General features: G+C 36.9%; 1 protein-coding gene across 1 annotated transcript in view; it reads left to right on the forward strand.

The window, feature by feature from the left end:
- The window catches only part of LOC113228687 (ATP-binding cassette sub-family A member 3-like), a 60555-nt gene that overhangs the window by 25161 nt on the left and 17708 nt on the right, over positions 1-17686 (forward strand). Inside the window, exons 12-22 of the mRNA XM_026462041.1 lie at positions 4876-5109; positions 5202-5343; positions 5733-5962; positions 6326-6695; positions 6793-6946; positions 8969-9184; positions 11063-11167; positions 12823-12994; positions 13339-13464; positions 14139-14262; positions 17494-17624. Of these exons, the coding sequence (XP_026317826.1) occupies positions 4876-5109; positions 5202-5343; positions 5733-5962; positions 6326-6695; positions 6793-6946; positions 8969-9184; positions 11063-11167; positions 12823-12994; positions 13339-13464; positions 14139-14262; positions 17494-17624 (2004 nt within the window). The remainder of the gene's footprint in view (positions 1-4875; positions 5110-5201; positions 5344-5732; positions 5963-6325; positions 6696-6792; positions 6947-8968; positions 9185-11062; positions 11168-12822; positions 12995-13338; positions 13465-14138; positions 14263-17493; positions 17625-17686) is intronic.

A 17686-nucleotide genomic window follows, 5' to 3' on the forward strand; every position in this document is an offset into this window, starting at 1 on the left:
TAGCTTTTTCATATTCCTTTACATGTCACTACGTTTAAATAGGTTGAATTGGGACATTTTTTTCGTGGTTGTGTATTAGACCCGTCGTCCATTTATTTGTAAGTCAATGCCTGTATCTTTACTTTTTTCACAAAATAAGCTTTTTTTTTGTTTTTGTTTCTTTATTTTCTTCACAAAATTCGGGAAGCATAATATTAGCATATAAATATGGCTGTTTACAATAGTAACAGACAATTACCAAAAAATAAAGTTGGTGTAGTGTTCATTGGAGGTATCGAAATAATACAGGGTGGGCCAAGAATTCGTTAACATTTGAAAAAATCGTATAAAAAAAACATTAGGTATATTTTAAATTTTTTTTATTCACAAGAAAGTAATAATAATAATAACGCTCACACTCAACATAGCCCCGCACTAGGGAGACCCTGTGTCGCGGGTGCTATGGACACATAGACAACCACAAATTACACCCAAACTCACGAGAGAAATAAATGTAGGCCATACAAATATTTCTTCCTGCCCGGGAATCGAACCTGGGACCTCTGCGTGGCAGTCCGGCATGGTAACCGTTCGGCCACGGAGGCAGTAAATTAATTGTAATTTATTTTCTCAAAATAATATCATCTAAATGACCACCGTTTCGCCTTTTGCACTCTTCTAAGCGAGTACCGAAATTTTCGAATACTCGTCGGCAAAGTAACCGCGAGATCGCCGACATTTCTTCGCTGTTTTTTTCTTTTAATTCACCTAGTGTCTTTGGTTTATGAATGTAGACACGACTTTTTAAATAACCCCCTAAAAAGAAGTCTGCTGGGGATAGATCTGGACTTCTAGGTGGCCATGGGATGTCGGCTCGTCTGGAAATCAGCTTTTCCGGAAACATTTCTTTGACCACCGGCAGGGACTCGTTAGATGTGTGACAAGTGGCCCCGTCTTGCTGAAACCACGTGTTACGATTGTAGCCAGCAAATTCCAGTAGCATTGGTGCCAAGAACTCCCGTAATATTTTCACATACTCAGAAGAATTAACAGTAACCGAACGGCCGCGAGAATTTTCGAAAAAGTAGGGTCTAATGATTCCTTTTGCTGAAATTGCAGCCCATACAGTTACCTTAGGAGAATAATGATGTCCGGGATAATCCTAATTCAGCCGAACGTTTGCGCGTCGATAAATCTGGATTATGTCGAACAGAAGCCGAAACTTGCTGCAAGTTCTCTTCGCTCCGAGAAGTCCGTGGGCCGCCGGTTTGTTTCACATTAAGTGTAGATCCCGTCTCTTCGAACTTCTACACCCAGTTCCTTATTAAAGGAGCACTCGGACACTTCTTAAGTCATGTAAATCGTATTCAACGCGAAATAAGCGTCTCAAAGTAATGAGCGAACTGTTGTTTAAATAAAATTGTTTCACACAAAAAGCGCGCTGTGGGCCCGTGAAGCGATCCATTGCGACTAAATTTCTGAGAAACAAACTAGTGTCAAGACCCCTACCCGCACCCCGCGCGGCTTGTACTTGCGTGGGGTATAAGATTTAAATGTTAACGAATTCTTGGCCCACCCTGTATATCGATGCTGGAAAGTCAAAAGGGCTAACGTGCATTTGGACAATTTTACAGGGAGCGATTTAAAGATTTTTTTTTTCAAGAAAAAAATCATAACTCTGATTTTCTTTGTTATATGGAAAAGTTGACTACCAGAAAGTTTTAGATATTGATGAGGACTACAACATGCTTTACAATTTCTTAATATTCAAAATAAACGGCATGTTATACAACTGGGTTTTGTCATCAGCCCAGAACAACAGCTAACATACATATTTTTACATAAAGACGTTACGGATAAGGAAGTAGCGTACATTTTATGTTTTAGTTAGACCCTGAAAAATACCTTATTAGTGGGATAAGTGTAAAAGAAAAGGCATAACACAATTACTTGGGCATCATGATTGTTTAACATAAAGAGTTAAGATACTAAAAAATGTTAATGCCCCACGCCTGTCCTGTGTGATTAAACAGAAAGTGTTCTGTTTAATTAATTCGATATTAAATAACAAGTGACATGTCATAATAAAATATACTTATTTAAAATAAAGAATACACAAAAGAACAAATAGTTAACACAAAGAAAAATGACATCGCAAAATATATTAGAGCTTATAAATCGCTTCGATGGAATCCTTAGAATATCGACATATATACAACATAGGTACCCCGGTGGTGTTGAGGGAAAGGCGGAATTAAATTTTGCAATTCCATCGCACACTCTCCGCGATATATCCTACAGAATACCATAAGCAGGCAACTTTACGGTGATGTTCAAGGTAGCTCTTTTGCCTCCACTTCTACTAAGTCTAAGTCACTTGGCATAAGCCTCTTGGCAGACTTTTCAACTGAATCCAAGGTGGCTAGGCCAGCCAAAGGACAAAGTCCAGAAAAGTCAAAAAAACATTGCGAGGGCTTCGCCTTGCTTTTCCTCGCTTCATATGTGAGAGCCACATAGCACAACGCAAGGAGATCTCCCATAGATCGCCTTAGTCGGACTCCGTACTGGAGATTACTTATGTGGCCTTATTAAAAGCTTTCTTCAAATGCCGAGGCTTTGCGTAGTCGAACATCTGTCCAAGATCGTAGTCGGTGTAGTCGTAGTACTTGTACTTCAGCATGCTTACAGTCAGCACTATAACCATGGACGGTCTAAACAATTAGCCATATGAGGCACAAGATTTGAGATTCTGTGGTGCTACTGACAAGCTGGGAAAAGCTTAGCGTTAACACAAGTTTACGCGTCTCTCTCCCTGCATGATTAGACATCTGGTATGGGAACAACCATAGTGAGCATTAAAGTTCTCTAAAATGACTAGCTGTGCCCTTGGGTGTCTATGCTGAGCCTCATCAGACGTCTCACTCAGTCGTTGGAACGTCTTGGTCGTCTCTTGATCTCCACTGTACGAACAGTAGACGCCGCAGTACACTATTTGTGTAACTCCCGTGTTAACCAGAAGCCACAAAACAAAAAAGTCGGTGCCTGAAGGTTCTTGAGACGCTTGACACGGATGTTATCACAAACATACAGACAGACTCCGACACAAGGTAAAAACCTGTGTTACAGAGCATGGTATAGTAGTGGAGTAGTTGAGATAGGCTGCATCAGTCGGACATCTGATCTACATCTCAGTGAAGAAAAGCAGCTACGGTTTGTCGGTTGTAAAGTGATAGTGCACCACGTCGAAACCTTTACAATAATAACAATGCAAATTCAATCAATTTAAAATGCATTATTATTATAATGGTTAATTAATTTACCCAATGAGGGCACACGTTCGACAAGTTTCGATATGAAAGTCTATACGTTTTCACTCGAGTAGCTCTTGCATGCCTCGTTAGACAAGTGGTGACATAAAAAAAAATTACAGTAACATTTAAATGTTGTACCTAATTATATACATTTACGTTGTAACAACACTAGTAAGGCAGCTAGGATCGCAATCGATAGGGCACAAAAAATATGGTTAAGCGAGGAATTTCGCCATTGGTTTACCGTTAGAGACAATTTAAAATTACATCTTAAAATACTTTATTCAGAGCTTTCTTTTAAGTTACATAATATTGAATTTGGTATTCTAGACCAAAAGGCGAGATTCTTCGCGTCACAGGTGGCTCATAAAATGTTTCTTACCCAGTCTAACAAATTGACTAAAGGTTATTATACAACTTCTGCGTACTTGGATGACAAAAATCCGTGATAGTAACCCGTTTAGCTCATGGAGATAGTCTCGATCTCTTTCATGATCGATGTTTGAAAGCAAAAAAATATGTTGTAAATGTTGAATGCGTACAAATGTTTTTACAAAGAGCAACCCCGAGAGTTTCTTGTACATTCTCCTCTGGAGAAACTGCCTTACGAAGAGCGGTAGAGTTTAACCAATGTGAAGATTTCAAGTATAATAATGGTTACCTATGAAATAAAGATTATTTTAATTTTGATTCTTGATTTTGATAATTGAGAATTGACATCTCTTTGCATGAAACAAAACTACTTTAGGTTTAACGGACAATATTACTTGCAATGTGATGGTCTAGCAATGGGTTCTCCTCTCAGTTCTTTAATGGCAGACTTATTTATGGATCTTTTTTAAACTCAATACATTGCAGGTAATAGATATATATTATATTATTACTTTAGGTATGTTGATGTATGTTGATCAAAGTATCGAATACTTTGTTCGACGGGTAGTACGAGACATCTGGACAATTTTGTAAACGACCTTAACAACAAACACCCAAAAATTAAGTTTAAGAAAGAATTAGAACAAAACAACTCACTCAATTTCTTAGATTTAACCAAAGTGGATAACAAACATGATTTTAAAATTTACCGTAAGCCTACGCATAAAGATACAATTATCCCAGCTTCTTCTTGTCACCCCTGGCAGCATAAAATACTTGTGCGAAAATCAAATAAACTGATTTCAAAACGTAAAACGTTCATTTAATATAATTTTTATTTGCACTAATTTCACTTCCTGTAACTTTATTTCATATAATTCTCATTTGATATAACATTCACATCTTTAAGAACATTTTAAAATTGTTGTTATATTAATTGAGATTTATAACTGTTATCTAAAGTGAAAGACAACGTTTGTTAAATAAAGTGAAATCATAGCATGTAAGTTTATATTAAACGTTTGTTGTATTAAGTGAATTGTTATATTAAACGAGTTTATATGATATAGGTATTACACATTATATTACCCCCTATACCTTATGTAGTTGACCAAATATCGAAAGCATTCAAACAGACTATTTTTGTGTTGTTGGCGGTAAACAGAAAACGGTAAAAAGTGTTGGCTACCAAGGCTGTTTTTAATTGTTTTAGGTCGATCGATGCTTCTAACAACCCATTTCATGGATGAAGCGGACATCCTCGGCGATCGCGTCGCAATAATGTCAGCTGGTAGCCTCCAGTGTGTCGGTAGCCCTTACTTCTTGAAACAACATTTCGGTGCGGGGTATACTCTGGTTATTGTGAAGTCGGAATCCTTCGACGTTGACGCTTGTACTCAGCTATTGAACAAATATATTCCAAACACTGTTGTCAAAGAAGATCGAGGTTAGTTGATTATGAAGTAGCACACCATTGCCAGTGATAAATTGACATTAGTGTGGCATATTCATGTGACTGATTTTGTTGGATTTTTCTAGGCACTGAAGTTACTTATAGTTTGTCAAACGAGTCCGCCCACATTTTCGAAGAAATGCTGTCCGACTTGGAGAGAAACCAAAACAATATCAAGTTTCAGAATTACGGGCTTGTTGCAACTACGCTTGAAGACGTGTTCATGGCGTAAAGTGTAACCATTATATTATATTCCGTACCTGAGAAGCATTACACTGTAAGTGCTATTTTTGTAATTTTACAGGGAACGCGATTTTGTGTCGAAATGCAGCATGTACAACATTTAGAATGGATTGAAATAAAACTAATCGAGTTTTAATAACATTTCGTGCTACTCTAATTGGCGTACAAACTGCTTTTCGACACAAAATCGCTTCCCCCGTAAAATTACATAAATGGCGCTTACAGTGTAATGCTTCTCAGGTACGGTATTTAATTTTAATTTATTTTTAAAAATGTTGAGATAGTCATGCAGATTGACTGTGGAAGGAAGACATGATTTGTGTTTGAAATATAATGTAATGTATTCTCTAGGTAGTTTTATCGACATTTTACAGGGTGGGTTCCGAATCGTACGGCGATAATCCCGTCTCAGCACGAACTATGGCTAAATTTTTACAATGTAAATGCGGTAAATGCCACTTCAGAGCGACTGGTCAACGAGGTCGTTGCTTATTCGACACTCCACAACGATATTGTTGTGGAGGAACTGAAATTCCCGACGATGAAAAATGCAAGTTTGACCCTGCATTGCGGTGCTACTGCGGCAGGGAGCATACATTGCTAGGTGCGTTATTTCTTACTTTACGTAGAGACAAATTAAAAATAAGTGATTCATGTACTATTTTAGCTAAGTCACCTGTATAGTCTGGAAGCCAAACATTGTGTATTTTAAATAAACATTTTTTTTAACAAAACAAACAATTCTCTGTAATTCAAACTGAACGCATGTTCAGCTGTACTCCAAGTATCGCAGATAGATAACAATATTTTTTTACTGCCTCGACAATTTCAACACACACTAATTAGCCACACACCACTTTTTCATATTAATAAACAGTGGCCAAATCGAAGCATGTAAACAAGGAATACGAAAACGTGGTATGTACAGTGCTAAATAACTAAATGACAAACAAAACATTTATTGCAGAATGTCCTGGTGATAAATGTACGAGTGACGGCAATAGTAAAGGCGACAGAAAGGGTGCCTCTGCTAGTAGAAAGCATGGCGGAAAGCAACCCGATAAATTTGCCGACGACACTACCGATGGCCTCGAATTTGACAGCCTTGGTGGTGCTGGCGATACCAAACTAAAAACTATAACAGGGCCACAATTACTAATTAATCAAATATTAGCAACTTGGATGAAGTTGTTTCTGGTCTGGTCGCGTTCCTGGACGATGATTTTGCTGCAGTTTCTGACCCCCATTCTGCTCATTAACTCGACGCTCGCTATGATCGCATATGCTACCAGAACATCAGATGCCAAAGAGAAGAGGGCATTAGTACTAACCACAGGGTTAGATATCATATAAGTTATTTATTACACACTGTGGACTAGCCACAAAACAGCAATGTTATACAATACAAATTTGTTTAATAATTGTTAATTTCAGATTTGCTGAAACTGAAACTCTTCTAAACTACGACAATACTGGTCTAGGCGCGTCATCAGGACCAGCTTATGAAGAAATTTTTAATCAGACCGCCGTTGCAAAAATGCGACTCAATCTTGTTAACGAATCGATATCAGACTATTATCTTGAGAGAGTGAGTATCATGTTTTATTATGTGTAGGTACTTATAAATAATTTTCCTTACTTATCATAGAACGACAATTACGACCAAATGCATTGACTTACAATTAAATGGACGACGGGTCTAATACAAAAACCACGAAAAAAATGTCCCAAGTCAACCTATTCGAAATTTAAATTGTTATGTCATCGCAGTATCGCGCTGTCCGTAGAACAAATGAAGACTAAAGCGGAGTGTCGCGCTCTGTATACGATTTTAGCGCCTTACAAGTGCGAACACTTTTTAGCGCGGACCCGACGTCCATATAATTGTAAGTCAATGACCAAATGTTTTATTTTATTATTTTAGTAAATGCAATTGAGGTTAGTAGGTGAGGAATCCATAAATTTTAACACAGAATTATAACAGTTTGTGTATCTCTGGTAAAATATGGATTTCGGAAATAGTTTAACTGCATCGTAAGATAAAACTAGGTACTTACTTACAAAGCTGAAGTTGGTTTTTAATAATATTAAAATAATAATAAAAACTGAATTTTTTGAACGTCAAAAAATTCAGTAGATGAGTAGATAGAGACTAACCTTTCACCAAAGTAAACATTTTTAGTAGGCTATATACGAGCTATGGCTTATTTAATCTAATGCGGATATTCTAGATACTTTTATATTCACTCATGATACAATGGACCATGACCCGTTAGGGCGGCAGTTAGAGTGCAAAGCTCTTGCCTTTTAAGTTTAATTAATATTCGTGATAGACTGGCATTGAGCGTTGGGAGTGCTTTCCTCGCCTGTCTACAAACCATAAGGGTGGTCCATGTATTATTATGTGAAGTTTTTGTACCTTTGTGTATAGTTGTTCTGGATCATTGGTAGGGGAGGGACACAATGGGTTCTGGTCCTACAGCGTCCGTCTCCGACCCTTTTCTGGCTTGTTCATCTGCTGCGTCATTGCCAAAACTGTAATAGTTTAAAAACAAGCATAAAATGTTGTTCTACTTTGGAGAAAGTTTACTACGTTTATATTATATATGTTTATACTTATACTTCGTTTCAATCCATTATACGGGAAAAGTAAGCAAACCGGTTTGGTTATATTAAATTCTAAAGCAATCACTCAATAAATGGAATAGTAACGCTTTTAAGGTTTGAAGATTTCGAATAATATCAAATAATGTCAATAAAATTCTAAAATCGTATTGAAAAATGTTAGTCCAAAAGTAAGATTATTTTTCAAATATCGAAGTATCTAAATCTATGTCTATGAAGTCTATGGTTGCACAGTGCTGTATCTACGTAAAAAATAATTCGATTCATTCAAGTTTTTGTACTCGATTAGTAATTTGAAAATTTCAACTAGCAGTCTAACGAGTATCTAGGTAAGAGCAAGGATTTGAAAGAAAGCATTTAAATTAAAATTAAAAATTGGGAAATTTAAATTTGCCTAACCTACACCAATTTTATTCGCAAGCTAACACGCTTTTACAACGAAACCCCAAAGCAAAGTTTCAATAGAAATAACGAATATCTCACTCACCTCTGATCCCTCGTCAAATCAGACACTTAAGACTACATTACTCGAGAAGGAAAATTTCCGGAAATCCGGAATTCGAAAAAATAATATTTATTTGGTGGTCTTAACCACTCCATGTCACACACCTTGTATCTATATGGGATTCGCTCTGGGCATTTTGGAGGGAAAAGTGTCGTTTTTATTTTGTCTTTCAATTATTTTGTGAAATCTTGTTTAAAGTGGAATATGATAGTGCTATTGTGCCTTAATCGAAGATTAAAACGCGAAATTATACGAATCTCGAACTAAAATACCCGTATCGGCCCGTTTTAAGGAATCCCGAGTCAATCCAAGCACGCCGCCTCAAATTGCCTATCCTCTTTGTGGCAGCCATATTTACAGAAACATAATTAAACTTCATGTTTAGGCTGATGGCTTTGCCAAAGCCTTAAAAAATTTTAAAAAAAATTGTATATATATGTATGTAGCCATGATATTACTAACATAAATTTATTTTTCAAGGCCAGTAATCCTTTAACTTTGGAATATCTGCGGAACCAATTACTTGTTGGAGCGACATTCGAAAGCAACGAAGCTATAGCTTGGTTTAGCAATTTTGGTTACCACGATTCGGCAATGTCCTTAGCTTACGTCCATGCTGCAATATTTCGAGGCTTATGTAAACAATGCAATATGAGTGTGTATAACTATCCACTTCAGGCCCATTACACTAATCGGGTGATTACTCCATGTCCATTAAATCTTTGTAAAACCATATTATATCGGTTTATTTGAGTAGTATAGTAGCGTTAGGGTGCGTACAGATCTGGCCAATGCTTCGCAACTGCGCCTGTTTGCAGAAAGGCGTTCGCGTGCCGTTCGCTCTCCGTTCGCGCGCGACATATATTTAACTGCACGCATGCAGCACGCGTGCAGGGCGCGTGCAACGCATTCGCCAGATCTGTACGTACGCACCCTTAGGGTCGAAACACAAAACTGCGGTACGACGTCGCATTACAGAAATCTACGAACTCTCACGTATCGCAAGAATTTGCGAATTGCTCCGCATCGCGTATTCCGGTTATGTTAATCTTCTTTGAGTTTTTTCCTATAATTTCTTACCAATAAAATCAGTGCAACACTCTTTTTAGGCTTCATGTCGCTACCTAGTTTAAAAAATACATTATGTACGGTTGAAGATCTTAGGAGGAATTGTCACCCAAACTGTGGCAGTAAGACGCTTTGCTGCTGCAAATGGTATCGCAGGAATTCGTATCGCAATTTACTGCGTCGGGAATCCGCATCGCGCCGATTCGCGTTTTGTATTTCGATCCTTAAAGTCAACAAAATACATTCAAGAACACATTAATTAGAAAAATCATTGACTTACAAATAAATGGACGACGGGTCTAATACAAAAACCACGAAAAAAATGTCCCAAGTCAACCTATTTAAACGTAGTGACATGTAAAGGAATATGAAAAAGCTAAAACGTTGAATTTAAATTGTAATGTCATCGCAGTACTGTCTAATTTTGCTTTAGTCTTCGTTTGTTCGACTGACAGCGAAGTCAGTCGAACAAACGAAGACTAAAGCGTGAATGACGCTCTGTATACGATTTTAACGCCTTATAAGTTCGGACACTTTTTAGCGCGGACCCGACGTCCATATAATTGTAAGTCAATGGAAAAATGCAAAAAAAGTTGATGATAATAATGTTCATGTACCACTGACCAGAATGTTTAATTTGAAAAAAGAATAACTTCAGTCGTCTTTTGTTTCGATTACTTAAACGTTTATAATAGACTTGACCGTAGAATAGACCGTAACCGCCCAAGGGGGTGATTCACGTAATCAATCCGTTACGATATCGTAGCGATTTGGTCGTTGAACTGCCTTTTCGTATTCACGTGTGACAGGGAACGTCAACGAGTCCAATTTTAATTTTAATTTCGAACGTATTGTGGTATACACCAGATTTATATTTTAGATTTAACGACTTTAAAATTGAACTCGCTGACGTTCACTGTCACATGTGAATACGAAAAAGCAGTTCAACGACTAAATCGCTACGATGTCGTAACGGTTTGATTACGTGAATCACCCCACTGTTACACGACGCGAAAGTTTTCGCGCGGCCGCCTCGCGGTGACCGCCCAGTTACCACGCTTTCACGTACATTAATGGCGAATCTGAATTCTATTTACTAGGCAACAACATTTAAATTCCTCGGAACAAAACAACAGCGCGGCCGCCGCGCCATCATATACCCCGGGAGTAAATAGAGCCTATTTTACCATGACAGTTAGATGCACGCGGTCGCTTCGCGGCGTGAGCGCGATGAAATTCATTTCGAATAAACGCGCCCTTAAGATGTACCAATTTTTTGCAAAACAAATGTCAGAAAATTTTGACTATTGAAGAAAAATTACAATCTGAGATCTGGCAATATGACAATTAGTATGACTATGACAATTAGTATAATATGACTTAGCCAGTCCCGAAGAACGACAAATTTTACTACGTTCTGGTATATGTGGCCAGTGGTTGACATGAACATTGTAACCGAAATTCGTTGCAACTCTAAAAATAACATAAAATCAATGAAATTTTCAGGATGATACAAGATTGTTATTGTTATTGCTAGCGTCGCTCCTTGCAAACGGAATTGGCAATAGTGTTGGTGTCGTAAGCGCCATGTTCGTCATGTTTTATATCAAAGTACGTAAATAATTGAATTAAAATCAGTATTAATGAAAACGTACAGTAAAAAAAAAAGTATAGTCCTTTGGGTTCGTAGTAATTTACGTCCATTTTTATTAAGAGGGAGCAGAGGAAAAATTCCTAATCTTCGATTTGTTTTTAGAGGGCTATATCCACTTTAAAGTTAAAAATAAAATATTGTATGAGTAACTACACGATATATTCAATCAGAAACATAAAACAATAAAGTTTCCTCGATAGATAAAAATCACGAAATGACGTCTAATTTTCACATTTTTTCGATTTATCCTCTAAATGCTACAGGTTATTAGGACAAAAATTAGATAATTAATTATATTTATGCATGATCAACAACTGTCACTACGGATTTTTTCTTAATCCCTTTAGTTTTAGAGTTATTCCGCTAAAACGAATTTGGTACTTTTAATGCGCAAAATTCAACATCTCCTGTCGCATGTCACGCGAACTTCAGGCATATATTTGTTTCACAAATTGGGCGGAACCAACGTAAAAACTTTTTTGGCATGGGAGCTCTTAAAGTATAAGGGGGTAACCACATTTCGATACGGAATCGCATTAAACCGGACAGAAAAAGTTTTATGTCCATGTAATATGCTTTGTGACCATCAGGATGGCTAGTTGTCTGTAGCGTCTGGCACTGAGTGTACATTCAAGAATTGCTACCTTTGACATATTCTGAGAAATTTAAAATAATAATTGACCAGCCATTCTGATATCAAGACAGCTGGTGGCCACTTTGTTTAACATGAAGGGAGCAGATTTTCCATGAGTATATATTACCAATAATTAGTATATATTTGCTACTTTCACGAATTAAAGGTGTAACTTATCTACATTAGTTAAAAAATATATAACTAATAGAAATTTTACGAGGAAGGCCTGATTAAATTATAAAAGCAAAAGTTTTTCTGCTTTATTGTGACTATATCTCAAATAAATTACTTAAGCATTCCATATACGAGCACACACAAGAACACTGCGTAGTGCATTTCATATAAATAACTACATAAATATTTAATCTAGTTTAGTTGTGTGTCGCACACACGTCTGGTACTCACTTGGTTTTAGGGTTCACTGAAAACTAACGCCTCACAGCCTACCCTCGGCTGTGGTATTATCTGAGTGGATCCTTCTGCATACGCCACAGCTGCACATATAACTGTGTTGACTATTTAAAATTAGATATGGTGATTAAATTTTTTGTTTTACTTTGACTTTTTTATTCTTTATATAAAAAAAGACAAAATATTAAATGGTTTATATTGTATTTTATTCTATAAGAGCAAAAAAAAAAGTATTTTGCTGGAAGGACTTACAGCTTTTTCTGACCTGCTCAAATTGAATCCGTGTTAATTAGTGTGGAAACTCGTTAATATATTATGTAACTTTTAAGTACGTAGTAGAACAGTATCCCAATTTATAAATAATTTTTGAGTTATGTTGAAGGCCCTTTCAGAAACCAGAGACGTTTCTGCAAGCGCTTTTGGGAAAAATATCGTAGAAACTATGCTAAAGTCAATTTTCACGACTCATCGGTAAGGTATTTATTTATACGAAATCATAGTTTTACCGATGCACCTTACAAACCTAGCAAAGTTCATCGAGACTTAATTGAATTTAATTCGTAATAGGAACGTACAAATCGAGTTAAATTGCTCCAAAAAGCAGCTGGACTAAGCCCCGTCGTCATGTGGGGTAGTGCTTTTGTCTTCGATTGGGTGTTGTTCGTCCTCGTCAACATCCCTATTCTGATCTCGTGTGCCCTTTTTAGGGTCATTGGAATTTCTACATTCTGGCAAATACGTAAGTAAATAGATCAACATATAAAAGGTCAATTTTTTGTACTCTCTGATCGAATCTGTATTCAAGGTCAATTTTTTTGTACTCTCTGATCGAATCTGTATTCGTTAATTTTAAAATAACAAAGTTAGCGCATACATGCTTGAAAAGAATTGAAACTTTCAGAACTGGGAGTAATTTAGGTTTGAACATATTCTACCTATCTATTATAAACATAATTATAAACAGTCTGTCAGAGGTTTTTAACTCTACCGACGACTGACGGTAGAACTCTAATCTGCGCCTAAGCTCCGGAAACCAATAAAAGAATATATACATATTTGTATTCTCGTTGTACCCTGTTACAGTTCGCCTATTTATTCTCTTGGTGGTGTACGGAGCCAGCATGTTGCCGTTTGTTTACATATGTTCGTATTTGTTCCGTGGACCGGGCGTTGGATTTGTCGCTCTGTTATTTCTTAATGTACTGTTCGGTGAGTATGGTTGCTTCAAGTAATGTAGCGATAAAGTAACTATTTACCTAACATGTTTAATCTCAGTACAATGTCTGAGAGTATCACCGGGCTTATAGAAGGATCTGTTTGAATCGGGCACAAAAATCTTTATGCCCATGCCATAAGAGCGAAAAAGGTGCTTTGGGTTTCGTCTGTGGCGAATCGCGCCGTTTGTCTTAGATAACGCCTTTTCACTTATTGCATGGGCATTAAGATTTTTCTGACCAGCTTAAGCGTCGATAAGTATGTTGACTCCCTATGTTCACGATATGACTTTTAAAATATTACCATCAAGTGTGTAGCCACATGTCAACACGTAAAAAAAATTATAAAATGTTAATATTTACCAACGATATCTATGTACTAGTATTTACTATCTTATTTGATCAATTTGTCATGTATTTTATAACAATGGTAGATGTTGGGTCAAGCGGAGTTTATCAACAATGGAATTGGTCTTTGCATCTTCCAACTTACCAGGCTTGTTTGTTTGCCCCTTGTACAGTCAAGAGCACATTAAGCTTGACACTTTGTATTTTGGACCGTTCTTATTGTAAACGACATAGAGTTGGATTTAAGTCTTAAGTGTCAAGCTTACGTGCTCTTGACCTGTACTTTCTTTGGACTATAAATTTTATATTTATCTCGGACAGGTATGTTGGCCCCGCAAATCGTAGATATATTATGGCTTCCTTATGGCAACACGAGAACAATGGGAGACCTTATTGATGCTGTGGTGGAGTTCCATCCTCTTTATGGCTTTGTAACTTGTGTCAGGTATGCTATAAAATTATTATTATTATTTTTTTTTTTTTATTGTGACTCGGCAAAATGACTGCACCGCGCCTGATGGAAAGTGCGAATACAGTCCAGAGATGAGAGTAACGGATGGAAAACACAAATATCTTCACTCCGTCACTATCATTTTGCCGGTCTATCTTCTTCAAATTATTATGTAAGCTGGTACGAACAAAGCAAAACAAACACTTTTAAGGAATCGAAAGGAAATATAAGCTCTAAATAATAAATTATATATCGAGTTCTTACGTTTTCGCGAATATTACACATAGGTAATGAAACTATTTTTCCGGATTTAAATCGCGTATATTTGTTTATTCAAACAAACCAACGTTTCGGGCCCTTTACAGGTCCCATAGTCACGGTTGACTGAGGTGGTACAGTCCATCAACCAGTTATGTCTTATTATATATTACTCTTATTCGTACCATGACAAACCTGTCAATCAAGTAATGTATTAGTGCTAAAGTGATTGAAAGAACTAATGATTTCCCAATATTGTCTATTCCTTACTAAAAATAGGAAAGAAATAACGCTATAAGAACTACATAATGCCATCTCTTTCTTTTTTGATGTTCCGAATCGTCTAGTCGTAGTTATAATGTTTAAGTACTTAATGTTATTTACATTCAGAGAATATTAACTGTTAAAAGTGTGTAATAATAAAATCTATTAAAATTACGTTGTTTTCAATTATTTTTCCGCATCTTCATGAAGAAAAATAAATAAAACAACCTGAGTCTTGACAGTCACGTTGTGAATTCGGAATTATAGTCTAAGGGTCGCATTCCAGAACTCTACTCAATGCTCAAGTCAGGATTTGAGCAGACTTGAGTATGATTTCAAGCACTGGAAGTACGACCCTAATAGCAAGTACTTGAGTATGATTGCTAGTGCTTTATAATTATATATATATATATATATATAATTATATATATATATATATAATTATATTAATAATTACACGCAAAAATAATAACATTAGGATGGATTATACTATGTTACATAAGCAGAAAAGAAGTCAGACACACTCAGCAAATGCTCAATCTTGCATGAAAACAAGTGACATACCATTTTAAGTCATATGACCCGTCTGCAGGGTACCGTCACTCCACTTTCACTGCGAGTAGATTTGCACAAGCTGAGTTATGTAAAATGCGAGCGTTTTCCCTTGTAAGGAGTCAACACACTTATCTCATAAAGCCGGTCAGACAAAGCTTTATGTTCTTTGTGTTAAGAGCGAAAAAACGTTGCGCGTATCGCATGGGCGGCACGAGCTAAGCGAAACGCACAACGTTTAAGGAAAGGACATCAGAAGGTACAATTCGTGTAAATTAGTGTGCCTTCCCACAAATGTCACACATAATTTTTGGATGATAATTTATGTCCTGGCCGTATTTCATTTAAGGGATTTATTAATTTTATACCAAGGAATATTGAAAATGCGATCAAAAACGGTCGCTTGAGCACAGAGCGCTCTGCAAAATAGCCTTTTTAAAAAAAAAAAACAGTTGCAATATTTGATAGGGGTATACACCGAAAGGTTTAACATTTGTAGGAGTGTTAGGCAGGGCTGTGGAACATCTCCTTGGTTGTTCAACCTCTTCATAGACAATTGTTTATTAGATTTGAAAGGTAGTGAATGTGGATTATGAATGAGAGAGTTACTTGTCAAATGCCTTCTCTATGTCGGTGATCAAGTACTTATAGCCTCATCGGGAGAACAAGTATTACAAGAGATGGCAACTAATTAGACATGAAGCGTTTGTAAGGAAAGGAATGAAAGTGAATGTGAATAAGACGAAAGTGATGGTAATTGAAAGGGATGAAAGAGTTACAGAATGCGACATTAGAACTAGCAGCGAGATATTAGAACAGGTAAAAGAATTTGTGTATCTGGGTAGTCTGTTGACAAGAGATGGTAAGTGTGAAAGGGATATTGAGAGGAAAATGCAAGCCTGAAATCGAGTGAATGGAGCCCTGTATGCCTTAATGGGTAGCTAGAATATCTCAAAACAGGCGCGTTTGGCTGGTCATCGGGGCGTGCTGATCTTAATGTATGGTAGTGAGTGTTCGGTGTGGCAGAAAAAACATGAAAGTACGGTGAATGCTGTGGAAATGAGAGCTTTGCGCAATATGTGCGATATTAAGATGATGTAGTCACAAGGATAGAGAGAGGGATGCTTCCATGGTTTGCTCATGTAGATAGAATGAATGTTGGTAGATAGACAGCACACATTTATACAGCGAATGTGGATGGAAGCGTAGGGAGAAGTAGACCTCAACGACCATATCTCAATCAGATTGAGGTTGTCCTTAAAACAGGTCGGGTTAAAAGTACCAACAATAAACGGGAATGTATGAAGATATTCATGGGAGTGGAAGAGGCGAATGAGGTTTGTCAGGAGCGTAGCAAATGGAGGTCCTGGAGTAATGGAGTAATGGAGGTGTGATTATATGTATGTATCTATGTAAGTTTTATCTGACCGGCTGCGGCTCTGTGATTCCGTGTTAATAAATGTGGCTGACTCCCTTACGTACCACTCATGCAAAGAGAATATTCAAACGCGTACGGACATGGTGTGCGCAAGTTTACTCGAAGTGAAGCTGGATTGTGTAGCCGGACCCTTAAATTGTATTTTTAATACAGTTGCTCAAAACGTGGTATTTTTCGTACTACAAATCGTGCCGAAAGTTGGATTTTTCGCACTAGCGCTTTTTAATTTTCCATTTTTTTTTAATTTACTGTTGTTTCAAGTCTTAAACATAGAACTAAAGAGGTTTTATATTTATTTAATACTTATGTGCTTTGTGACGTAAGTCATTTGCCATTAAAACTTATATTTACTTACAAACATCTTATTTGTTTAAATTGCATAGGTTTTTTTATAAAACAACGGGTTACATCAACAATGACCGGAGGTGAGTATTACGCGAGACTGGTGCGCGCCGCGCCACTAAAATACTAATTTTAATGTGGCTGAATACTGGCAACTATTGCCATTGCACTCTGAATTTTTATCAGACAAAGAAATAAAATTAGTTTTTTTTAAATACTGTTTTATTTTACTTTCAATGTAGTTTTTTCGCAAATGTATAATAAACGTCGTTTGATACACGTGCAGATTTGTCAATTTCACTTGTCTCGAGTCTCGAGACTCTTGAATAATGACTAACTTTCCGCATTTGTATCAAAAATAACTATTTTAGGTCCTTAAGTCATATCAGTCTGGTCCGGCACATGTGCTACAAAGCCTGTGAATTCATGCAGGCAGTAATGACAAACATCACTGAGTGCAGCATGGCGACCATGTGCGCAAAATTCTCAGAAGCCTGTTGTAGTGAGTATGAGTACGACTTTTTTATTCATCAATTCAGGTTAGGTTGGTCACTATTTGCCAAC

Source organism: Hyposmocoma kahamanoa, unplaced genomic scaffold (genome assembly GCF_003589595.1).
Source record: "Hyposmocoma kahamanoa isolate Upper Pololo Valley unplaced genomic scaffold, ASM358959v1 236, whole genome shotgun sequence".
Classification (NCBI taxonomy): Eukaryota; Metazoa; Arthropoda; class Insecta; order Lepidoptera; family Cosmopterigidae; genus Hyposmocoma; species Hyposmocoma kahamanoa.